The following is a 27,098-nucleotide window of genomic DNA, read 5'->3' as shown; positions in this document are numbered from 1 at the left end:
TTCAGTTGTAGAACATAAACTTAAACTGACCTATGCAATGCTAAACAAATAACACAAGAGTTGGGGCTATGAGCCTTGGACTGTTTGCCCCATTTTGGAATCTGAGGATATAAAAGAAAAAAAAAATATCAGTGTCTTTGAAACACCTCATACATCCTATGAGTTCTCATTTACTCTGAAGGCAAATGTCCAGATCTACCTAAGCGTCCCTTAAAATTAATATCTTTTTAAAAACCAAAGATTGCAAAAAAAAAAAAAAATGCTCAGCTGCCAACCAGGGTTTAAGGAGATGATGTCTACATAATCAAAGTCTTGGGATTAACCACTGTTTGATCATTATGTTTTCCACCAAGAGACCCATCTTTTAAGAAGTGGGACCAATTCACAAACTCTCCAACAACTGGCACACCCTGAGCTTCTCTAGAAGAAGGACCGCAAGACTCATAAGATGAAGGTTGTCTTCCTGACTCTTCTCCTTGGTCTGATTTGTGCTGCCCAGGAAGCTCCAGCTGAGCTAGACCCCTCAGAGGTACCCAAATTCATTGGATCTGGGAGAAGGTCTTGGTTCTGTGTGGGTGTATGTGTGACAGAAAGATAGCCTTGTTTATTTGTATGCGCAGACTGTATAGATATGCCACAGTCCACCTATCTACATGAGCATAATACAACCCTCTGTATTTCTGCTCTCTGCATTTTTATTTTTCATTTTATTCATCTGTATGCAAAAATAACCAGTTACTATGCTATCATTCAGGGAGCTAAGAGCTGTCATGGTTTTTAATGTTGCTGCTTTTGCTAATTGAAGAAACTCAAATTCTATGCTTTCTGCTCAAATATGAGTGATTATTTCATTTCATATTCTTCTGCAAGGCAGGGGGTAGAATCCTACTTGGCTTAATAAGATTGAATTTACTTCTCTCCTGAGGTAAATGTAGAGGCAAAGATTGTGTTGGGTATTGGTGAGAAGCCAGTGAAAAGACTGAGTGATGTTTATGGAGACTTAGACTTCTTAGATTACAGGAGACTGACACACCATTTCCATGACCCAGGATAACAAGAAGATTGAGGAAGGAGGCCCCCTGAGGGCATATGTACTGACAGCTGCAAAGAGCTCTCCATTATATTTTATGTCAAGCAAACACAATCTCCCTAAACTGAACACAATGAGACTGCTGACTTCTGACACGGGGTCCCGTCGCCAATGTGTAGTGACCGGTGTGAGTCGTGGTTGTGAAGTTGAGTGTGTAAACTCTATCGATGGAAGGGTGCCCTCAAGCGCCGCGGAACAGATGGTGACCAAGAAATAGATGGTGACCAAGAAACGTCTGTTTGTTTGTCAGCTCTATGAGACATGCATGTTACCCAACGCACCTGCAAAGAAAGAAGGGGACGTTTATCACGTAGGATGAGGGTACGTGAGCTCTGCCAATGTGTGTGTCTTCTCAAGCATGTTAGTTGCTCAGCTATGTCTGACTCGGCAAACCCAAGGACTCTAGCCCGCCAGGCTCCTCTGTCCATGGGATTCTGCAGGCAAGAATATCAGAGTGGGCTGTCATTTCTTACTCCAGGGGATCTTACCAACCCAGGGATTGAACTCACACCTCCTGCATCTCCAGCAATGGTAGGCAGATTCTTTATCACTGAGCCACCTGAGAAACCCTTTATTTTAACCATCAAGATCAAATAAGGAATCAGGTGGAGAGGGAGGTGGGAGAGGGGATCGGGATGGGGAATACATGTAACTCCATGGCTGATTCATGTCAATGTATGACAAAACCCACTGCAATGCTGTGAAGTAATTAGCCTCCAACTAATAAAATTAAATGAAAAAATAAATAAATAAATAAAAGATCAAATTTTCTTTAACTAATGAAATCCTTTAAATATGAAAAGTTCTTCTTTAGCTTGTTGAAGAAGTAGAATCTGATTCATTTAAATCTCACAGATAAGTATGAGAATAGTTAAAACAACAGCAAAAATTTCACACAAAGTTTTACATATTTTGAAAGAAGAGGGGCACTGGCACAGACCTTGATCTCTACAGTTTACAATACTAGAAATAAATGCCAAATACCAATACTGTAGCATTAAGCAATGAAAAGCCTACATAACTGATTTTCATGGGAAAAAATGTACAGTGGAACATTCTAATCTTGGTCCCAGGTGTGTTTTTTAATTTCATCTGTGGACATGCAGACACAGAACCTAATTAGGAAACATTTCAGGATATATATCTCCAACATTTGGCAATAGCTTCACTTATATCTCTCTGATTACCACTATACCAGAAGGTAACCTTGGTTTATCTATTAATTTTATTTTCACATGATCTCCTTAAATTCACGATGGTACTTGTGAATTCTGTCAAAAAATTCCTGAAGCTCTTGTTAGCTGGTATGAGACAGCTGATGTGCAACATCTAGTACAGTTGCAATAAGCAACCTCGCTATCCTTCACAGGTTGTTCCGTCTAGGAGACTGGAAGTCTTTACTGTCTTAAGAAGAGGGGTGTGTGGAGAAAGCTTTCCTAGTTCACTAGCTGTTTTAATTGGTCTTAACAACACGCCACTAGAAATGCCAGGGAGATAGAGATCACCATCAGAGCGAAGACTGGTGATAGCAGGTGAAGAATAAGACATGTCTAACTGAAAAGAAGTCAATCTCATCGAGATCTGAATTTATTTTTTCCTGTCACAGATATGGGTTCAAATTTTCAAACTGATTCGTGTATCAGACAATATGTTATCAGTACAGTGAAACCTTTGATGGAGTGAAGACTATAAAAGTGACTCAACTTCTTGGTGCATTATTATAGCTTATTCTATGCAAATTAACTATGTTCATATTATCAATATTTTTATACTAAGGACATCTTATATTTTGTTAGTTAGAGTACAGAAGACATGAGTTTACATGGAAGAATTCAGACATCATGTGACATGAGCCAAGAATGCAGAAAGGTTGTCTACTAGAAAACTGAAGAAATGCATCCACTGGGGATTCTATCAGATGACTTTTTAAAAAATTAGATACATTTACCCAGGGGGTGGAATGAAATATTCCAGGATGTTTCATGGGTTTCTTCCAAATATCACATATTGGAGTTGCTGGGTATGGACACCAAATTGAACCAAGGTTTAAACTTCGGGTTCAGAGACTCAGAGGTCCCGGCCATGACTGCATTCATTTTGAATGTAAATGCTTAATTTTTTTGGTCACAATTGCTAAAATAATACCTGACACCTGAACCCAAAGCTCCGCAAATAACCACTGGATCGCATAGAATCCTTCAAATGCTCTGTGGTCAAGCATGTCACTCACTCTGCCACCTGTTCAACCACAAGGTTCCACAACATGGCTTTCTAGCCCTTATGATACTGTGTGCACATTTGGGGTGCGAGGGGCTTGTGTCTGGTCTCTGAGGGTGACAGAGCCTGGGTTATTCTCTGAGAAGCAATGTGCGATGAGATTAGTGTGCTTGGGGGAAACTCCAAATCATTCCCGCCCCCCCATTCATTTCAGCATTGCTTTCAGTTGCTAAGCTGTGTCTGACTACTATGGCTCCATGGACTCCCAGCACACAAGGTTCCTCTACCCTCCACTATCTCCCAGAGATTGCTCAAACTCATGTACATTGTGTTGGTGATGCTACTATCTACCCATCTTAATTGATTAAGGTCAAGGAAAACCCCTGAGACAGAATTCTATGATACAGACCATGTGGACAGGAAGAGTTAGACTTGGGAGGAATTCTGAGTCTCACTTCCACTGTATAAACGTAAGGAACTTGTTTTAGGTCATACCTGGATGGTCTAGTGGTTTTTTCCTACTTCTTCCATTTAAGTCTGAATTTTGCAATAAGGAGTTTATGATCTAAGCCACAGTGAGCTCCCAGTCTTGTTTTTGCTGATTTTACAGAGCTTCTCCATCTTTGGCTGCAAAGAATATAATCAATCTGATTTTGGAATCAACCAAAATTGAGTCTTCTGTTGTGTTGTTGGAAGAGGGTGTTTGCTCTGACTATTGTCTTCTCTTGTCAAAACTCTGTTAGCCTTTGCCCTGCTTGATTTTGATCTCCAAGGCCAAATAGGCCTGTTACTCCAGGTATTTCTTGACTTCCTAATTTTGCATTCCAGTCCCCTATGGTGAAAAAGACATCTCTTTAGGGTGTTAGCTCTTGTAGGTCTTCATAGAAATGTTCAAATTCAGCTTCTTCATAGACTGGTCGGGGCATCGACCTGGATGACTGTGACATTGAATAGTTTGCCTTACAAATGAACAGAGATCATTCTGTCATCTTTGAGATTGCATCCAAGTACTGCATTTCAGACTCTTTTGTTGGCTATGAGAGCTACTCCATTTCTTCTAAGTGATTCTTGCCCATGGTAATAGATATAATGGTCATCTGAGTTGAATTACCAATTCCAGTCCATTTTAGTTCACTAATTCTTAATGTCGATATTCACTCTTGCCATCTCCTGTCTGACCACTTCCAATCTGCCTTGATTCATGGACCTAACATTCCAGGTTCCTATGCAATATTGTCCTTTACAGCATTGGACTTTACTTCCAACACCAGTCATATCCACAACTGGGCATTGTTTTTGCTTTGGCTCCATCTCTTCATTCTTTCTGGAGTTATATCTCCACTCTTCTCCAGTAGCATATTGGGCACCCACCAACATGGGGAGTTCATCTTTCATTGTCATATAGTTTTGCCTTTTCATACTGTTCAAGGGCTTCTCAAGGCAAGAATACTGAAGGGGTCTGCCATTCCCTTCTCCAGTGGACCACACACTGTCAGACCTCTCCACCATGCCCGACCATCCTGGGTAGCCCTACAGGGCATGGCTTGTAGTTTCATTGAGTTAGACAAGGCTATGGTCCATGTGATCAGTTTGATTAGGCAAAGGAGAAAAGGAAAGATATATTCATTTGAATGCAAATATACAAAGACTAGCAAGAAGAGATAAGAAAGCCTTCCTCAGTGATCAAGCCAAAGAAATAGAAGAAGACAATAGAATGGGAAAGACTAGAGATCTCTTAAAGAGAATTAGAGATAACAAGGGAACATTTCATGCAAAGATAGACACAATAAAGGACAGAAATGGTACGGACCTAAAAGAAGCAGAAGATATTAAGAAGAGGTGGCAAGAATACACAAAAGAACTATACAAAAAAAAAGTTCATGACCCAGATAATCATGATGGTGTGATCACTCACCTAGAGACAGACTTTCTGGAATGCAAACTCAAGTCAGCCCAAGGAACCATCATTATAAACAAAGCTAGTGAAGGTGATGGTATGCCAGTTAAGCTATTTCAAATCCCAAAAGATGATGCTGTGAAAGTGATGCACTCAATATGCCAGCAAATTTGGAAAACTTGGCAGTGGGCACAGGACTGGAGAATGTCAGTTTTCATTCTAATCCCAAAGAAAGGCAATGCCAAAGAAAGTTCAAACTACTATACAATTGCATTCATCTCACACACTAGCAAAGTAATGCTCAAAATTCTCCAAGCCAGGCTTCAAGAGTATGTGAACTGTGAACTTCCATTTGTTGAAGCTGGATTTAAAAATGGGAGAGGAACCAATGATCAAATTGCCAATATCTGTTGGATCATCAAAAAAGCAAGAGAGTTCCAGAAAAACACCTACTTCTGCTTTACTGACTATGCCAAAGGCTTTAACTGTGTGTATCACAACACACTGTGGAAAATTCTTCAAGATATGGGAATACCAGACCACCCGACCTGCATCTTGAGAAATCTGTATGCAGGTCAGGAAGAAACAGTTAGAACTGGACATGGAAAAACAAACTAGCTCCAAATTGTCAAAGGAGTATGTCAGGGCTGTATATTGTCACCCTGCTTATTTAACTTATATGCAGAGTACATCATGAGAAACACTGGGCTGGAGGAAGCACAAGCTGGAATCAAGATTGCCAAGAGAAATATCAATAACCTCAGATATGCAGATGACACCACCCTTAAGGCAGAAAGCAAAGAAGAACTGAAGAGGGTCTTGATGAAAGTGAAAGAGGAGAGTGAAAAAGTTGACTTAAAACTTAACATTCAGAAAACTAACATCATGGCATCTGGTCCCTTCACTTCATGGGAAATAGATGGGGAAACAATGGAAACAGTGAGAGACTTTATTTTTGGAGGGGTCCAAAATCACTGCAGATGATGACTCAGCGATGAAATTAAAACATGCTTGCTCCTTGGAATAAAAGCTATGACCAACCTAGACAGCTAATTAAGAAGCAGAGACATTACTTTGCCAACAAGTTCCATCTAGTCAAGGCTAGGGTTTTTCCAGTAGTCATGAATGGATGTAAGAGTTGGACTATAAAGAAAGCTGAATGCTAAAGAATGGATGCTTTTGAATTGTTTTGTTGGAGAAGACGCGTGAGAGTCCCTTGGACTGCAAGGAGATCCCAGCAGTCCATCCTAAAGGAGATTAGTCCTGAATAGTAATTGGAAAGACTGATGCTGAAGCTGAAACTCCAAAATTTTGGCCAACTGATGGGAAGAACTGACTCATTTGAAAAGACCCTGATGCTGATAAAGACTGAAGGCAGGAGGGGGAGGGGACAACAGAGGATGAGATGGTTGGATGGCAACACCAAAGCAGTGGACATGAGTTTGAGTAAACTCCGGGAGTTGGTGATGGACAGGGAGGCCTGGCGTGCTGCAGTCCAAGGGGTCACAAAGAGTTGGACAAGACTGAGCGACTGAACGGAGCTGAACTGAACTGTTCAGTTGCTGGATAAATTAGAAATCCATATGCCAAAAAAAAAAAACACACACAAAAACTTCATCCCATTCATTACTCCATGTTTTACAACTAACACAGAGAGACTCACATAGCTATATGTACGACCGAAAGTAAGAAAGACTCTGGCAGTAAAACACAGGTGGATACTCTGTGACCAAAGATTAGGCGGTTACTGATTAGAATATACACCCAGAAGGAGCCTTCAGTGGGAACGTAACCAGGCCTCTATCCAGATATTTAGCTAGTGGCTAGAAGTGTGGTAAGGGGCCCAGGGGTAAGGTAAGAGGAGGGCAATAAGAGGTACAAACTCCTGTGTATAAAATAAACAGTGTATAAAGATATATGGTACAGCATAGGGAATAAAGCCTATATTTTATAGCTATAAGTGGAATATATAAAAATTATGAATCACTATATGGTACACCTCTAACTTATATAATTTGGTGCATCAACTATATCTCAATTTCAAAACAAAAAATGTAGACTCCTCTGAGGGATGTCTTGACAATCAATTCCTGGTAAAGAAGCCACATATTGATCTTTTAAATCAGTTTATACTGTCTTTGGTTTTAGGACATAAACTTAAAATGACCTTCAAATGCTAAATAAATAACATGAGGGTTTGGGCTATGAGTCTTGGACTATTTGTCCCATTTTGGAATCTGAAGAAATAAAAGAATAAAAGTATCAGTGTCTTTGAAATACCTCGTATGTTCTCTAATTTCCCATTTAATCTGAAGGCAACTGTCCAGATCTAACTAAACTTCCCTTAAAATGAATTTGTCTGTAAAAACCACAGATTAGAAAAAAAACAAAAAACAAAAAACCTCACCAGTCAACCAGGATATCAGAAGATAACATCTATGTAACCAAGATCTTGTGATTTACCACTGTTTGATCATTATGTATTCTGCCAAGAGACCCATCCTATAAGAAGAGGGACAAATTCACAACCTCTCCAACACCTGGGACACATTCAGCTTCTGTAGAAGAACCACCAGAGTCACAAGATGAAGACTGTGTTCCTGACTCTCCTCCTGGGTCTGGTCTGTGCTGCCCAGGAAGCTCCAGCCGAACTAGAACCCTCACAGGTACCCAAATCCAGCTGATCTGAGGGAAGGTCTTGGTCTGTGAGTGTGTGTGTGAGAGAGAGAGATACTCTTGTTTATATGTATGACCAGATTGTATAGATATGCCATGCTCCACCGATTTGCATCAGCATAATACAACCCTCTGTATTTCTGCTCTTTGCATTTTTTTATAATATATTTTTCTCTATGTGAAAAAAAAAGAAAAAAGCTATTACCATATACTTAAGGACGAATGAACTACCATGGTGTTTAATGTTCCTCTTTTAGCTATTTTAAGAAACCCAAACTCTATGCGTTCTGCTCGAATATGAATGATTGTTTCACGTCATGTTATTCTGCAAGGCAGGAGGTAGAATCCTACTTTGTCTAATAAGATTGAATTTTCTTCTCTTCTGAGGTAAATGAAGAGGCAATGATTGAGTTGGGTATTGGCGAGAATCCAGTGAAAAGACTGAGTGATGTTTACGGAGACCTTCCTTCTTAGATTACAGGAGACTGGCGCAGCATTCTCACGGCTGCAGATAACAAGGAGAAGACTGAGGAAGGAGGCCTCCTGAGGGCCTACGTCCGTCAGTTTGAATGTAGTGACGGCTGTTCCTCACTATCCATTAAATTTTATGCCAAGTAAGCACAATCTGCTTAAACTGAAAAAAATGAGACTTCTGACTTCTGACATGGGGTCCGGTCTCCAAAGTGCAGGGAACGGTGTGAGTCAAAGCTGTGACACTGGGTGTGTGAACTCTATCAATGGAAGGGTGCCCTCAAGCTCGGGTACAGATAATGACAAAGGGACATCTTGTCTGTTTGTTTTTCAGGTTTCAAGGGGAATGCACATTAATCAATGTAGTTGCACAGAAAAAAGGGGATGTTTATCACGTAGGATGTGAGTATGTAAGCGCTGCTGCTGTATGCGTCTTCCAAAGCATGTTAGATGTTCACCTATGTCTGACTCTTGCGACCCCATGGACTCTAGCCCAACAGGCTCCTATGTCCATGGGATGCTGCAGGCAAGACAACTAGAAAGGGTTGTCATTTCCTACTCCAGGTGATCTTCCTGACCCAGGGATTGAGCCCAACTCTTCTGCATCTCCAGCAATGCCAACAGATTCTTTATTGCCGAGCCACCTGAGAAGTCCCTTATTTAACTCTCAATATCAAATTTTCTTTAACTAAAAAAATCCTTTAAATATGAAAAGTTATTTTCTGCCATGTTGAAGAAGTAGACCCTGATTCATTTAAATCTCACAGATAAGTTGGATAACAGTTAAAATGACAGCAAAATTTTCACACTAAGTTGTACCTAATTTGAAATCAAAAGGGACACTGGCTCAGACCTCAATCTCTATAGTTTCAAACTTAAAAAGAAATCTCAAATACCAATACTGTCATATGAAAATGAAAAGCACCTATTTGATTTCAAAGGAAAATTATAAAATAGAACATTCTAATCTTGGTCAGAGGCATGTTTTTATATTTCATCTGTGGCCATTGGACACAAGACGTAATTAGGAAACATTTCAGAGTATATATCTCTAACATCTGACAACACCTTCATTTTTACCTCTCTGATGACCTCTGTTCCAGAAGGTAACCTTGGTTTATCTATTAAGCCTTACTTTCGCACGATTTCCTCAAATTTAAAGAATATCTTTGTAATCATGACTGTACTTATCAATTTGGTCTAACAACTCCTGAAACTTTGACAGTTAGCTCTTGTGAGCTCATATGAGATGATTGAGGTCCAACACCTACTCTAGTTGCAATCACCAACGTTGCTGTCCCTCACAGACTGTTCAGGCTAGCAGACTGGAAGTCTTTTCTGTCTTAAGATCAGGGCTCTGTGTAGAAAGCTTTCCAAGTTCACCAGCTGTTTCAACAGGTTCTAACCACAGACCACTAGAAATGCCAGGGAAATAGAGACCACCATCGGAATGAAGACTGATGATAGCTTGTGAAGAACGTGACATGTAAAATGAGGAGAAATTGCATTGAGATTTGAATTTCTTTTTTCCGGTCACAGATATGGGTGCAAATTTTTTCGAACTGCTTCCCATATCAGACAGCGCATTAGCAATCTACGCTGAAAACTTTGATGGTGTGAAGACTACAAAAGTGACTCAACTTCTCGGTACGTTACTGAAGCTTATTCTGAGCAAATGAACGTGTTCATATTATCGTTATCTCATTTAAGGAGAAGTACATGGTCAACTTATATTTTATTAAGCACACTAGAGTAGCCTTGAGATCATATGGGAGAATTCAGACTACATGTGCCACTCTCCAGGGCTGCGGAAACATTGTCTACTAGAAAACTGAAGAAATACATCCACTGGAGATTCTATCGGATGACTTTTAAAAAATCAGATGCACTTACCCAGGAGTTCCAATGACATATTGCAGGATGCTCTGTGGGTCTCTTGATAAATATCACATATTGGAGTTGCCGGGTTTGGACACCAAAGTGAACCAAGGATGGAACTTTGAGTTCATACACTCGTAGGTCCTGGCCATGACTGATTCCTCTTGAATACAAATGCTTTCCTTTTCTGCCACAATCATTAAATTAAATCCCTGAAACCTGAACCCAACCCTCTGTACATCATCCCCGGGTCATCTAGAATCCTTCAGAAGCAGCATGTTCAGTCACGTACATCTTTCTGACAACCAGCCAACCACAAGGTGCATTTAAAACAACCCTTTACCCATTCTGATATTATATCCTCATTGGGGGTGGGTGGGGCTTCTGTCTGGTCTCTAAGGATGACAGAATCTGAGTGTTCCTCTGAGTCACATGTGCAATGAGATCAGTGTGCTTGATGAAAACTCCAAAAAATGAATTCCCCGTTCATTGCAACATTGTTGTTCAGTTATACATCCTTTCTGACTGACTGTGGCTCCATGGACTTCAGGACGTAAAGCTCCTCTGCCTCCTCTATCTTTGAGAGTTTACTCAAACTCATGTCGATTGTGTCAGTGAGGGTCTCTACACATCTGAATAGATTAAGGTCCAGGAAAACCCCAGAGACGGAATTCTAGGATGCAGGCAATGGGGACAGGAAGTCAGACTTGGGAGGACAGCTGAGTCTCAGGACCCACCATGACTTTCTCCGATGTACCATTCCAGCTTGCATCTGACTTGGGGATGCTTAGGCTCACAGGTGAATCTGTCGTTCACTCAGTAGTGGTAAGCATTGGAATGCGATAAAATGTTAACTATGTGGACTCTATCCCCTGAACATCTGAAGACCGGATGTGAACACTCAGGCACCTCTGTAGAAAATGTTCTGGTGAGCAGGCTTTAAGGAATGGAAGAGGGCAATGGTGTGGATGAGACTGACTGGACATTACACATAGGAGCTGGGGAGACTCTATAAGCTACCAAGGATTCTAACACACACCTCTTCTGCCCTCTTTGTTATTAAACCCAGCCAAAGGAGATGGTGTCACTCAAGAAGAAATTCAGCAGTATGAGGAACTGAACAAAGAAAGGGGGATTCCAACTGAAACTATAGAAGATCTCACTGAAACAGGTAAAGCCAAGAGGACAACAGGGATCTGAAAGGAAACCACAGCATGAGGATACTCGATTCAAATTTCCTATTCACATAGTAATCTTTTACAAAGGCTGTCACAAAATAATCCTTTGAAATAGAGGCATGTCAATGATTATTTCTCCACTTTTTCATTCTCTTTCACAGACGACTGTCCTCAATAATATCTGACAGCCTCTTCTGGGTGAGTAGAATAATCACATATAGAACACTGAATTTTCTTTCTAAGTTAAGACATTTTTCTGGGGCATACCACTTTAATCATGGCATATAAACACAAGGGACTATATTACTCAACTATGTAAAAGACTGAAATAATGCCATTTGCAGTAACATGGGCACATCTAGAGATGATCATGTTAAGGGAAGTTAAGAAAGAGAAAGACAAGTTTGATATCACTTCCATGAGGAACAAAAAAATATGGCATATATGAACTATTTACAAAATAGAAACAGGTGCACAGTCCACAAACTCTTGATGCTCTCTAAAGAAAACATGGGGAGAGGGATACACGAGGTGTTCTGGATTAAGAGATACATACTCCTGGCTTGTATATACGTGCATGTCTAACTGAGGGCTTCATGGGCTCTCAAAAGTAACGAACCCACCTGCCAATGCAGGAAAACTGGGCTTGATCCCTGGGTCGGAAAGATCCCTGGGAGGGGGAAATGGCAACCCACTCCAGGAATCTGGCCTGGCATGTCATGGACAGAGGAGTCTGGCAGGCTAAAGTCCACAGAAACAGAAAACTGTGGGCCAGGATTGGCATATAAACAACAACAAAAAAAAAAATGCATAAACCATCATGTCGCTATACACTTGAAAGTAACACAACATTGAACATCCACTACATTTCAATAAAAAGTAGTTTTAAAAAGGAATAGGAACACAAAACTCTTTATCATGCCACATGGTAATTGCTCGGGATTCCGTAAGTGTTAGGATTTAAATATCTAAACAATCACACTAGTATAGACTCCAGAGTGAGATGCTTTGAGGACCAAAGAGGAGACTGTGTGAAGCCCTGAGCTGTGAAATACGCTGATCCGTGGTGAATTCCAATGCGGATGAATGACCATAAAGCCATAAAACCATCATGACAGAAAATAACATTTATAGGAGAAGTAGGAAGAACAGGTTACACAGTAATCTTCTACACCAGCAAGCTGTGGAGATCAAACTCAGCAACTCTCAACATACCAGCTGATCCACAACTCCTCACAAATAGTTTCATCGGGTGGCAGTTCTATGCAACCTGCTCTGGGCATACACACAGTGGGGCTTCTGCAAAATGGGTCATGAAGGGAAACTTCTCCACTGCTTTCAACAGGAGTGTTTCTATTTTCTGTTCATTCTCTGACAATACCATGTTAATCCTAATCAGCTCAACTACATTTTACTCTTTTTTTTTTCCTTTTAGAGAAGTGAATGAAGAATGAATACTTGTAGCATCATAGCACTAATGTGCCACAATCAGATATATGATGATAAAAGTCATTTTCCTGGAAATCCTCATTTCTCCTCTCCCAGGAAGTCATGTGCCTGTTCAAATGGCTTTCCAACTATGAATCTCCTCTGCCCTTGCTCATGTTTCTGGATTCCTAAACTGATCAATAAACTGATTAATGCACAGATGTCTAGTGTGCAAACATGCTATATTTGAAAATGCACTAAACACGTAAACTCAAATATGCAGATAAACCAGTGACACTGAAGCAGGAGATAACCCTGCCAAGGATGCTTGGTTTCAATCTTGAAAGCGTCAAGAAGAGAAGATAGAATAAACCACAGATGGTAGTTCTACAGCGTTTATAAGGATCCTCCAGATGTCACGTGAGACATGGGATTGGTTGCTCAGAAAACTTCAAATAGAATCTGAGCTGTCAGAAGCAGCAGCTGAAATCCACTCAAGGATGTGGTGAAGCAGCATTCATCTGCCGTGGGGGTTGCAGGGGGTGGTCATGACTTTTCAGAATGCAGGCTTGCATGGGCTTCCAGGGGGTGCACTGGTAAAACATGAACCTGCAAAGGCAGGAGATGCAGGAGACGCTGGTCGATCCCTGGATCAAAATGATGCACTGGAGAAGGAATCTGAACCCCCTCCAGTCATCTTGCCTTAGAGAGTGTCAAGGACAGAGAAGCCCAGTGGGCTATACAGTCCATGAGGTGGCAAAGAGTTAGACACGATTTCTCAAGTGAGCACGCAGACACATACAACAAAACTGAACAGTACTTACTCAACAAACAGAGCTGATGGTGGTTACAATGCATGGGGTCTGTTGTGTCCAACGAGGGCTGCTACTGTCCTGTTCCAACCCAGAAAGCTGTGGTCTTCCGGCTGATGCAGGTGTTGGGTCATCTGCAGTTCTGCAGAAAAGTCTCTCACAAGGGGTGTTTTAACATAATACTCATTCATTGGTGCCTACTGATGGGAAAAAAAAGGAGTATTGTGTGTACCCACCACGGCCAAGCCCCTGGACCAGACAAGAGACCAGGAAAGTGCCTAAGGGAGACGGGAAAGATGGGGCCGTCCTAGAACACTCTGGAGACCGTGGGTCGACTCCTGGGGATGTGGAAGGCTGTGTGCACCTGAAATGCTACAGGAGTGACAGGAAAGACTGAACAGAGCCCTGCTCACCCAGGGCTCACTGTAAGCTATACGCACTTTGAATGTCTGTTACATGCATACGAAGGTCTCTAAGGGCAAGACATGTGAGCCTGATCACTTGAACTGTTCTAAGAGAATGGAAAAGAAGTGGATGAAACTAAGCTATGCCCACTTCGTGGATCACTGGCTTGTGAGGTGAATGGGCTTGGGTAACAATGAAGCTATCAGCCATTTCCTGAAGGGCCACCGAAGACAGACAAATAGAGTAGAGAGTCTGACAGAACTTAATCCACTGGAGGAAGGAGTGGCAAACCACTCCAGTAGTCTTTCCATGATAACTCCATGAACTGTATAAAAATGCAAAGAGATGGGACACTGCAAGTTGAGAACCGCCCCCTGCAGGTGTTTGAAGATGTCCAGTATGCTACGGGGGAAGAGTGGAGGATACCTAATAATACTCTCAGAAACAATGAAGCTATGCTCACTTAGGGCTGACTCCTGGGAAGCCAGCCTTTAAAATGAAAATTAGAATTCAAAAAAAGAAAGAAAGCTCAACTGAGAGACGTCTCTAGGGGCACAGGTTTTCAGAATCCACCTGCCAATGCAGGGGACACACACTGAACCCCTGATCCAGGAAGATCCCATGTGCTGCGGGGCAACTAGACTCACGGGCCCCAAGTCCTGAGCCTGTGCTTTAGACTCGGCAAGCGACACCAAATTAGCCACCACACTCAGAAGGTTTCAAACCTCAAGGAGAAGAAAGCTGAGCCAGCAACAAAGACCTAGTGTGTGTCTGCAAAAAAAAAACAAAATAAAACAAAACAAAACAAAAAATAAATTAAAAACCTACCCCGAGGTGATAAGCACTGAGACACAGGACAAACATGAATAAAGTTTTTAAAATTCTAAGTGAAACCCTTGCATCTTAAATAATTCAGGGAACATTAGAAACTGGGCAGGAGAGTTATATGAACCAATAAAAAGTTTTATCTTAATAGTTATTTTCAAGGAAAGTTATCCATCTCACAACATACCAAATCCTGGGGAAAAGGGATCTATGCCAAGCGGATTGAGGTTATTCTATGTGGATTGAAAAACTCTTAAATTTTGCAGGGAGTCAGGACAAAAGTTTACTGAAAGAGTAAATGTGTATGGAGACCACAGTAAAAATCAACAAAGGTAAAAGATGGCTCTTTGAGAAGATAAATAAAATAGACAAAGCATTGGCCAGACTCATCAAGAAAAGAGGGAGAAGAATCAAATCAACAGAATTAGTATGAAAACAGAGAAATCACAACAGACAACACAGAGATACACAGGATCATAAGAGACTACTATCACCAACTATATGCCAAAAAAAATGGACAACTTGGAAATAATGGCCATATTCTCAGAAAAGTATAACTTTCCAAAACTGAACCAGGAAAAGATAGAAAATCTTAACAGACCCCTCACAAGCACAGAAATAAAAACTGTAATCAGAAATCTTCCAGCAAACAAAAGCCCAGGACCAGACGGCTTCATAGCTGAATTATACCAAAAATGTAAACAAAAGCTAAAAGCTATCCTACTCAAACTTTTCCAGAAAATTGCAGAGGACGGGAATCTTTCAAACTCATTCTATGACCACCATCACCCAAATACAAAAACCAGACAAAGGAGACACAAAAAAAGGAAACTACAGGCCAAGGATTCTTTAATATTTGCAAATCAATCAGTGTGGTAGACCACATTAACAAACTGAAAGATAAAAACCATATGATTATCTCAGTATGCAAAGAGAAAGCATTTGACAAAATTCAACATCCATTGAAGATAAAAACACTCCTGAAAAAAAAAAAAAAAAAAAAACCACTCCTGAAAGGAGGCATAGAAAGAACATATCTCAACATAATAAAAGCCATATATGATAAACCCACAACAAACATTATCCTCAGTGGTGAAAAAATGAAAGCATTTCCCCTAAAGTCAGAAACAAGATAAGGGTGCCCAGTCTCACCACCACGATTCGACATAGTTTTGGAAGTTTTAGCCACAGCAATCAGAGAAGAAAAAGAAATAAAAGGAATCCAGACTGGAAAAGAAGAAGTGAAATTCTCACTGTTTACAGATGACATGATCCTCTACGTAGAAAACCCAAACACTCCACCAGAAAATTACTAGAGCTAATCAATGAAAATAGTAAAGTTGGAGATACAAAATAACACTCAGAAATTCCTTGCATTCCTACACACTAGCAAGGAGAAAAGAGAAAGAGAACTGAAGGAAACAATTCCATTCACCCCTGCAATGAAAAGAATAAAACACTTAGGAATAAATATACCTAAACAAGCAAAAGACCTACATAGAGAAAACTATAAGACACCGATGAAAGAAATCAAAGAGGACACAAATAGATGGAGACATATACCATGTTCATGGATCAGAAGAATCAATATAGTGAAAATGAGTGTACTACCGAAACCAATCTATAGATTCAATGCAATGCCTATCAAGCTACCAATGGTATTTTTCAGAGAACTAGAACAAATAATTTCACAATTTGTATGGAAATAAAAAAAACCTCGAATAGCCAAAGCAATCTTGAGAAAGAAGAATGGAACTAGAGAAATCAACCTGCCTGACTTCACACTGTACTACAAGGCTACAGTCATCAAAACAGTATGGTACTGGCACAAAGACAGAAACATAGAACAATGGAACAAAATGGAAAGCCCACAGGTAAACCCATGCACTGATGGACACAATACCTTTGACAAAGGAGGCAAGAATATACAATGGAGAAATAAGAATCTCTTTAACAAGTGGTGCTGGGAATCTGGTCAACCACTTGTAAAAGAATGAAACTCGAACCCTTTCTAACACCATACACAAAAATAAACTCAAAATGGATTAAAGGTCTAAACGTAAGATCAGAAACGATAAGACTCCTCGAGGAAAACATACCCAAAACGCTCTCTGACATAAATCACAGCAGGATCCTCTATGACCCAGTTCCCTGATGAATGGAAATAAAAGCAAAAATAAACAAACAGGACCTGGTCAAACTTAAAAGCTTTGGTACAATGAAGGAAAGTCTATGCAAGGTGAAAAGACAGCTTTCAGAATGGCAGAAAATTACAGCAAACAAAGCAACTGACAGAGAGTTAACCTCAAAAATATACAGGCAGCTCCCACAGCTCAATTCCAGAAAAATAAGTGACCCAGAAAAGTGGGCCAAAAAACTAAACAGACATTTCTCCAAAAAAGACATAAAGATGTTTAACAAACACATGAAAAGATGCTCAACCTCACTCATTATCAGAGAAGGGCAAATCAAAACCACAATGAGGAACCATCTCACGCCGGTCAGAATGGTGGCGATCAAAAAGTCTGCAAACAATAAATTCTGGAGAGGGTGTCGAGAAAAGGGAACCCTGACACTGTTGGTGGGAATGCAAATTAATACAGCCACTATGGAGAACACTGTGGATGGAGATTCCTTAAAAACCTGGAAATAGAACTGCCATACCACCCAGGAATCCCACTGCTGGACATACACACTGAGGAAACCAGAGCTGAAAGAGACACATGGACCTCAATGATCATTGCAGCACTGTTTACAACAGCCAGAAATGGAAGCAACTTAGATGTCCATGGGCAGACAAATGCTTGCATGATACAGGTTGGTTTGGGCTTGTGCAGTGAGATGACCCAGAGGGATGGGATGGGGATGGATGTGGGAGGGGGGTTCAGGATGGGGAACACATGTACATCCATGGCTGATTTCATGTCAATGCATGACAACCAATACAATATTGTAAAGTAAAAACTAAATAAATAAATAAAACTTAAAAAAAAACTAAAAGATGTCCATTGGCACAAAAATATAGAAAAAGCTGTGGCAGATACACACACTGGAATATTACTCAGCTATTCCAAAGAGTGCATTCGAATCAGACGTAATGAGCTGGATGAAACTGGAGACTATTATACAGAGTGAAGTAAGTCAAAAAGAAAAACACAAATACAGTATACTAACACAAATATATGGAATTTAGAAACATGGTAACGACGATCCTATATGTGAGAGAGCAAAAGAAACACAAATGTAAACAACAGATTGTTGGACTCTGTGGGAGAAGGCGAGGGTGGGATGATCTGAGCAAATTGCATTGAAACATGCACATGATCATTTGTGAAACAGATCACCAGTCCAGCTTCGATGCATGAGAAAGGCTGCTCAGGGCTGGTGCACTGGGATGACCCTGGGTGATGGGGTGGGGAGCGAAGTGGGAAAGGGCTTCAGGACGGGGAACACATGGACACCCGTGGCTGATTCAAGTCAATGTATGGCAACAACCTCAACAATATTGTAAAGTCATTAGCCTCCAATTGAAATAAATGAATCCATTTTCAAAAAAAGAGTAAATGTCTCTTGCAATCAGGCTCCTCTCTCCATAGAATTCTCCACAAAAAAAGCATGGAGACTGCTGCCATGTCTTTCTCGAAGGGATCCTCACAATGCAGGGATCAAACCCAGATCTCCTGCACTGCAGGCAGATTCTTTACCATATGAGCCACCACGAAAGCCCTAAATAAGATACACATGAATAAACACATCTGTCTCCTCACGTCCTCACCTTGTCTGTGTCTGTGTGTGAGTGTATGGCTCACAAGCACCTAAAAGCCACGCTCAAGAAGCGCACAAGTATATGTGCAATACTGTTAATAATAGTCACCATGCTGCTCATTACATCTTTCTCTAAATCACAAGAGGTCTTCAGGTAACGATAACTAAACAAGAAGACACACACACACACACACACACACAATATTTCTGTCAGTTGAAGGCTTGTGTTCCAAACAGAATATCTGTTTATGTTGAGAACTCTGCAGCCATCATGTACTCCACTTGTATTTGATTTGGCTCCAAAATGTAGAAAAACTGACAACTTGGACTATCAGATACGCTTTAGGAAAAGTCAGCAGGAATATACAATACTCTGATGATATATAAATGGATGAGAAATTCTGCTTTCAGGAGCTTTTGGACTGTGAGTACCTTACATTTGGACAAAAATGGTTGAATGTTAGTCATATGACCCTCACAATCCAGTCATGAATAAGACTGCCTCAAACACCAATCTTAAAGGGGGAGGGAGGAAAAGCCAAAACAACAGATGTGTTTGTGGGGCAGTGACAAGAATACACAGACAAATGGATGCTCAATATAGTTACACATGAAATTTAGTGGAAAACAATAATTTGTAGAGAAAAGTTTCTGTGAAATTAGAAACCCATATGCCAACAAAAAGAAGAACTTCAGTCCATTCACTGCTCCATGCTTTACAACTAACACAGTGAGACTTGCAGACCTATATGTAGGGCTGAATGCAAGAAAGACTCTGGCAGTAAAACACAGGCAGACACTCTGTGACCAAAGATCAGGAATTACTCATTAGAATATACACCCAGAAGGATCCTTGAGTGGGAAAAGTAACCAGGCCACTATCCAAATATTTATATCTCTGAGGGACAACCTGAAGGAAGCACAAGAGAAGCCAGGGATGGAGGCGGGGTGGGGGGCGGGGGGAAATATTGGCACATCTCTATCTGAAAAGAGGGGCTTCCCCAGTGGTTCAGACAGACAGCAATCTGCCTACAGCGCAGGGCTCCGAGACCTGGCTTCAACCCCTGCATCTCTAAGATGCCCTGGAAAAGGATGGGAATCCGCCCAAGTATTCCTGCCCAGAAAATTCCATGGGCAGACGAGCCTGGAGGGCTACAGCCCATGGAGTTGCAAAAAGTCAGACACCATTGAGCGATTTACATTCCTTTAGTCTGAAAAGGGACTCATATTCAGAATGTATAAAAAGCCTTCCAACTTCATAAAAAAATTAAGAAATTATTCACTCAATAATGAACAAATGAATTGGAGAGACACCAAAGAAAACAGACAAGTGGCAACCCTATTTCTTCATTCATTCAGGAATGAAATTTACAGTCTCTGTAAATAAGAAGGCGGATGACAGACTACGGGCAAGGATGAAGCAGAGGAAGTTCTCATCTACTCTTGGCAGGACTTGAAGGAACTATGCAAATCATGAAAAAGTGGAAATGTTGCCCTTGGTAGCAACATGGATGGCAGGATTAGGTGAAGCGAATCAAGGTGAACAAAGACAAATGCTCTATGATATCACTTATATGGAAAATCTAAAATATAAAACAAACTAGTCAATATAACAAAGAAAGCAGTAAATCCACAGATACAGAAAACAAACGACTGGTTATTAGTGTGATGGGGGGGGTAGTAGGGGTTGGCTAAGAGGAGGGAGTAAGAGGTACAAACTACTATGTATAAAATAACTGGAGTAAAGATGTATGGTACAGCGGAAGGGAATAAACCCTGTATTTGACACCTATCAATGGAGTATATAAAAATTACAAGTCACTATATTGTACATCGCTAACTTCTATAATATTGAACATCGATTGTACTTCCATTTCAAAAGAAATAAAAGTAGAAACCCGTCCGAGGGGTGCCGTGACAACAAATTCCTGGTACAAAACCCACGCATGAATCTTTTAATCCAGACAATACCATCTTTCATTTTAGACTATAAGCTTCAGCTGACCATTCAGTGCTAAATAAATAACACGGGACTTAGGCTTTGAGTCTTGGACTATTGTTCCCATTCTGGAATCTGACAATATAAAAGATTGCAAGTATCTGTGTCCTGGAAATACCTCATATGTCCTCTGATTTCTCATTTCATCTGAAGGCAAATGTCCAGGTCTACCTAGACTTTCCTTAAAATTAATCTCTCTATAAAATCCAAGGATTGCAAACAAAACCTCCCCTGCCAACCAGGATGTCAGAAGATGACGTCTGTGTAACCAAGGCCTTGGGACTAACCACTGTTTGATCATTATGTACTCCGCCAAGAGACCCATCCTATAAGAAGGGGGACCAATTTACAGCCTTTCCAACAGATAGGACGCCCTGAGCTTCTCTAGAAGAAGGACCACAAGACTCACAAGATGATGGTTGTCTTCCTGATCCTTCTCCTTGGTCTGGTCTGTGCAGCCCAGGAAGCACCAGCTGAGCTAGACCCCAAGCAGGTACCCAAATTCAGCTCATCTGGTAGAAGGCCTTGGCTCTGTGTGTGTGCGAGAGAGAGAAAAATAGCCTTGTTTATATGTATGAGCAGACTGTATATATCTATGCCACAGTCCACGTATCTACATGAACATAATACAACCCTCTGTCTTTCTGCTCTCTGCATTTGTTTCTCCCTCAACTTATTTCTCTGTGTGTGGGGGGCGGTGGGGTGGGGGGAACATAACCATGCTAACCATTAGGGATCGATGAACTGTCAAGGTCTTAAGGTTGCTGTTTGAGCTATTTTAAGAAACCAAAACTCTATGCTTTCTCCTCGAATATGAATGAGCATCTCATTTCATGTTATTCTGCAAGGCAGGGGGTAGAATCCTACATTGTTAAATAAGATTGAATTTTCCTCTCTTCTGAGGTAAAGGCAGAGGCAATGATTGGGCTGACAATTGGTGAGAATCCAGTGAAAAGACTGAGGGATGTTTATGGAGACCTTCCTTCTTAGATTACAGGAGACTGGCACAGCGTTCTCACGGCCGCAGATAACAAGGAGAAGATTGAGGAAGGAGGCCCCCTGAGGGCATACATCCGTCGGCTTGAATGTAATGACACCTGTTCATCGATAGGCATTAAATTTTACGTCAAGTAAGCACAATCTCCCTAAACTGAAAACAGTGAGACAGCTGACTTCTGACATGGGGTCCCGTCTCCAAAGTGCAGTGGACGGTGTGAGTCAAGCCTGTGAAGATGCGTCTGTGAGCTCTATCAACGGATGGGTGTCCGCAAGCTCTGGGAAACAGATGACGACAAAGGAACATCTTGTCTGTTTGCTTTTCAGGTTTCAAGATGCATGCTTACTACTCCATTCAGCTGCAGAGAGGAAAGGGGAAGTTTATCACGTAGGATGTGAGTATGAGAGCTCTGCTGATGTGTGCCTCTTCCCAAGAATGTTAGACGCTCCACTGCGTCCGGCCCTTTCTGACCCCATGGGCTCGAGCCCACCAGGCTCCTCTGTCCATGGGATGCTGCAGGAAAGACAACTAGAATGGGTTGTCATTTCCTACTCCAGGGGATCCTCCTGACCCAGGGACTGAGCCCAACTCTCCTGCATCTCCAGCAATGCCAAGCGGATTCTTTATTGCCGAGCCAACTGAGAAGACCCTTATTTACCTCTCTAGAGCACATTTTCTTTAACAAAAAAAATCCTTTAAACATGAAAAGTTCTTTTCTAGTATGTTGAAGAAGTAGAACCTGATTCATTTAAATCTCACAGATAAGTACGAGAACAGTTAAAATGACAGGAAAAATTTCACACTAATTTTACTTAATTTGAAATCAAAAGGGACACTGGCTCAGACCTCAATCTCTATAGTTTCAAATTTAGAAAGATCTCAATAGCAATACTGTAAGGCAAATTCATGAAAAGTACCTATTTGATTTCATGCAAAATATATACAATGGAACATTCTAATCTTGGTCAGAGACATTTTCTTTGGTTTGTTTGTTTTATTTCATCTGTGGCCATTGGACACAGGACGTAATTAGGAAACATTTCAGAGTATATATCTCTAACATCTGACAACACCTTCATTTTTACCTCTCTGATGACCTCTGTTCCAGAAGGTAACCTTGGTTTATCTATTAAGCCTTACTTTCGCATGATTTCCTCAAATTTAAAGAATATCTTTGTAATCATGACTGTACTTATCAATTTGGTCTAACAACTCCTGAAACTTTGACAGTTAGCTCTTGTGAGCTCATATGAGATGATTGAGGTCCAACACCTACTCTAGTTGCAATCACCAACGTTGCTGTCCCTCACAGACTGTTCAGGCTAGCAGACTGGAAGTCTTTTCTGTCTTAAGATCAGGGCTCTGTGTAGAAAGCTTTCCAAGTTCACCAGCTGTTTCAACAGGTTCTAACCACAGACCACTAGAAATGCCAGGGAAATAGAGACCACCATCGGAATGAAGACTGATGATAGCTTGTGAAGAACGTGACATGTAAAATGAGGAGAAATTGCATTGAGATTTGAATTTCTTTTTTCCGGTCACAGATATGGGTGCAAATTTTTTCGAACTGCTTCCCATATCAGACAGCGCATTAGCAATCTACGCTGAAAACTTTGATGGTGTGAAGACTACAAAAGTGACTCAACTTCTCGGTACGTTACTGAAGCTTATTCTGAGCAAATGAACGTGTTCATATTATCGTTATCTCATTTAAGGAGAAGTACATGGTCAACTAATATTTTATTAAGCACACTAGAGTAGCCTTGAGATCATATGGGAGAATTCAGACTACATGTGCCACTCTCCAGGGCTGCGGAAACATTGTCTACTAGAAAACTGAAGAAATACATCCACTGGAGGTTCTATCGGATGACTTTTAAAAAATCAGATACACTTACCCAGGAGTTCCAATGACATATTGCAGGATGCTCTGTGGGTCTCTTGATAAATATCACATATTGGAGTTGCCGGGTTTGGACACCAAAGTGAACCAAGGATGGAACTTTGAGTTCATACACTCGTAGGTCCTGGCCATGACTGATTCCTCCTGAATACAAATGCTTTCCTTTTCTGCCACAATCATTAAATTAAATCCCTGAAACCTGAACCCAACCCTCTGTACATCATCCCCGGGTCATCTAGAATCCTTCAGAAGCAGCATGTTCAGTCACGTACATCTTTCTGACAACCAGCCAACCACAAGGTGCATTTAAAACAACCCTTTACCCATTCTGATATTATATCCTCATTGGGGGTGGGTGGGGCTTCTGTCTGGTCTCTAAGGATGACAGAATCTGAGTGTTCCTCTGAGTCACATGTGCAATGAGATCAGTGTGCTTGATGAAAACTCCAAAAAATGAATTCCCCGTTCATTGCAACATTGTTGTTCAGTTATACATCCTTTCTGACTGACTGTGGCTCCATGGACTTCAGGACGTAAAGCTCCTCTGCCTCCTCTATCTTTGAGAGTTTACTCAAACTCATGTCGATTGAGTCAGTGAGGGTCTACACATCTGAATAGATTAAGGTCCAGGAAAACCCCAGAGACGGAATTCTAGGATGCAGGCAATGGGGACAGGAAGTTAGACTTGGGAGGATAGCTGAGTCTCAGGACCCACCATGACTTTCTCCGATGTACCATTCCAGCTTGCATCTGACTTGGGGATGCTTAGGCTCACAGGTGAATGGTCTGTTGTTCACTCAGTAGTGGTAAGCATTGGAATGCGATAAAATGTTAACTATGTGGACTCTATCCCCTGAACATCTGAAGACCGGATGTGAACACTCAGGCACCTCTGTAGAAAATGTTCTGGTGAGCAGGCTTTAAGGAATGGAAGAGGGCAATGGTGTGGATGAGACTGACTGGACATTACACATAGGAGCTGGGGAGACTCTATAAGCTCTCAAGGATTCTAACGCACACCCCTTCTGCCCTCTTTGTTATTAAACCCAGCCAAAGGAGATGGTGTCACTCAAGAAGAAATTCAGCAGTATGAGGAACTGAACAAAGAAAGGGGGATTCCAACTGAAACTATAGAAGATCTCACTGAAACAGGTAAAGCCAAGAGGACAACAGTGATCCGAAATGAAACCACAGCATGAGGATACTCGATCCAAATTTCCTATTCACATAGTAATCTTTTACAAAGGCTGTCACAAAATAATCCTTTGAAATAGAGGCATGTCAATGATTATTTCTCCACTTTTTCATTCTCTTTCACAGATGACTGCCCTCAATAATATCTGACATACTCTTCTGGGTGAGTAGAATAAAAACATATATAACACTGAGTTGTCTTTGTAACGTAAGACTTTTTCTGGGGCATACTGCTTTAAGAATAGGATATATACACAATGGACTATGTGACTGAACTATGTAAAAGAATGAAATAATGCCATTTGCAGTAACATGGGCAGATCTAGAGATGATCATGCTAAGGGAAGTAAGAAAGAGAAAGACAAGTTTGATATCACTTCCATGTGAAACGAAAAAATATGGCACAAATGGACTATTTAGAAAATAGAAACAGGCTCACAGTCCAAAAATACTTGATGGTTCCTAAAGAGAACATGGGGAGTGGGCTATACGAGGAGTTTGGGATTAAGAGATACACACTCCTGGCTTGTATATACATGCATGTCTAACTGAGGTCTTCCTGGTGGCTAAGAGGTAACGAACCCACCTGCCAATGCAGGAAATCAGGGTTTGATCCCTGGGTTGGGAAGATCCCCAGGAGGTGGAAATGACAACCCACTCCAGTATTCTTGCCTGGGAAATCCCATGAACACAGGAGTCTGGCAGGCTAAAATTCATAGGAACACACAAGTTGGGACAGGACTTGGCATCTAAACAACAACATATATACAAATCTTCATGTTGCTATACACTTGACACTAACACAACATTGAACATCAACTACATTTCAACAAAAATTAATTTTAAAAAGAAATAGGAAAACAAAGCTCCTCACATGGCCATGTGGTCATTGCTCGGGATTCCATATGTGTTAGGATTTAAATATCTAAACAATCACACTGGTCTAATTTTCACAGTGAGTTGCTTTGTGGACCAAAGAGGAGAATGTGTGAAGCCCTGAGCTGTGAAACACGATGATCCCTGGTGAATATCAATGCGAATGAATGATCTTACAGCCACAACACCTTCATGATGAAAAATAAGATTCATAGGACAAGTAGGAGGAACAGGTTACACAGTCATCTACTACACCAGGGAGCTCTGGAGATGCAACTCAGCAACTCTCAACATACCAGCTGACCCACGACTGCTCACAAATACTTTCATTGGGTGGTAGTTCTATGCAACCCACTATGGACACACACACAGGGGACTTCTGCAAAATGGGTCTTGCAGGGAAACCTCTCCACTGCTTTCAACCGCAATTGCATCTATTTTCTGTTTCATTCTCTGACCAACATCATGTTCATCCCAACCAGCTCAACTACGTTTTACACTTTTTTTTCTCTTTACAGAATTGAACGAAAAAGAATATGTGTAGCATCACAGCACTAGTGTGTTACCATCAGCCGGATGAAGATTAAAGATATTTTCCTTGAAATCATCATTTCTTCTCTCCCAGGAAGTCATGATCCTGGACACATGGCTTTCACTATGAACCTCCTCTGCCCTTGCTGATGTTACTGGATTCCTAAACTGATCAATAAATTGATTAATGCACGTATGTGTAGTGAACAAACGTGCTATATTTGCAACTACACTAAACATGTAAATTCAACTGTTCAGAAAATCTGGTGACAAAAAAGCAGGAGAACTCTGTTTAGGATGCATGGTATGACTCCTGCAAGGGTCTTGTCGAAAAGAGGGTATAAACCACAGGTGGTAGTTTTATAGGGTCGTATAAAGTGCCCACCAGATGTCACAAGAGAGATGGGATTGGTTAGTCAGACAACTTCAAATAGAATGGAGCTGTCCTAAGTGGCAGCTAAAATTCATTCAATTATGGGGTAAAGCAGCGTTCATCTGCTGTGGGTTTGCAGGGCGTGGTAAGAATTTTGCAGAATGCAGTCTTACATGGGCTTCCAGCGGTGCACTGGTTAAAAAAAAAATAATAAACAAAAATAAATAAAACACCTACAAAGCAGGAGATGCAAGAGATGCAGCTTCGATCCCTGGGTCAAGAAGATGTCCTGGAAGAGGAATTGGAAACCCAGTCCAGTCATCTTTCCTGAAGAATCCCATGAACAGAAGAGTCTGGTGGGCTATAGAGTCCATGAGGTGGCAAAGAGTCAGACACGATTTCTCAAGTGAACACATAGACACATACAACAAAACTGAATAGAACTGACTCAAGAAAGAGCACTCATGCTCCTGACAGAGCACCAGGTCTCTGGTGTCTGACTCACGGCTGCTATTGCCCAGCCCCAGCCCTGAAAGCAGTGGCCTTTCTGCTGGTGCAGGTACGGAGTCATCTGCCGCTCTGC

At 41.1% G+C, this 27,098-nt stretch overlaps 2 protein-coding genes and 2 long non-coding RNA genes across 4 annotated transcripts in view; 3 read left to right on the top strand and 1 right to left on the bottom strand.

The window, feature by feature from the left end:
• Positions 1-10,448, bottom strand: part of LOC133051933 (uncharacterized) — a 71,687-nt gene extending 61,239 nt beyond the window's left edge. Inside the window, exon 1 of the long non-coding RNA XR_009691943.1 lies at positions 10,245-10,448. This is a non-coding gene — a long non-coding RNA (uncharacterized LOC133051933). The remainder of the gene's footprint in view (positions 1-10,244) is intronic.
• The window catches only part of LOC133051931 (allergen Bos d 2-like), a 65,060-nt gene continuing 38,410 nt past the window's right edge, over positions 449-27,098 (top strand). The window contains exons 1-2 of the mRNA XM_061136616.1: positions 449-529; positions 21,632-21,771. Of these exons, the coding sequence (XP_060992599.1) occupies positions 449-529; positions 21,632-21,771 (221 nt within the window). The remainder of the gene's footprint in view (positions 530-21,631; positions 21,772-27,098) is intronic.
• On the top strand, positions 7,758-13,056 carry LOC133051930 (allergen Bos d 2-like). Its single transcript, XM_061136615.1, has 7 exons — positions 7,758-7,870; positions 8,355-8,494; positions 8,686-8,753; positions 9,891-9,998; positions 11,299-11,400; positions 11,569-11,605; positions 12,843-13,056. Exons 1-6 carry the CDS (start codon positions 7,790-7,792, stop codon positions 11,583-11,585), a joined length of 516 nt encoding a protein of 171 aa, XP_060992598.1. The 5' UTR covers positions 7,758-7,789; the 3' UTR covers positions 11,586-11,605; positions 12,843-13,056.
• Positions 22,008-24,685, top strand: LOC133051932 (uncharacterized). Its single transcript, XR_009691942.1, has 3 exons — positions 22,008-22,032; positions 23,183-23,290; positions 24,592-24,685. It is a non-coding gene; the product is annotated as an uncharacterized LOC133051932 (long non-coding RNA).

This window comes from Dama dama, chromosome X, assembly GCF_033118175.1.
Source record: "Dama dama isolate Ldn47 chromosome X, ASM3311817v1, whole genome shotgun sequence".
NCBI lineage: Eukaryota > Metazoa > Chordata > Mammalia > Artiodactyla > Cervidae > Dama > Dama dama.
Note: the sequence above shows the minus strand (reverse complement) of the source record. Positions and strands in the feature narration are given on the sequence as shown.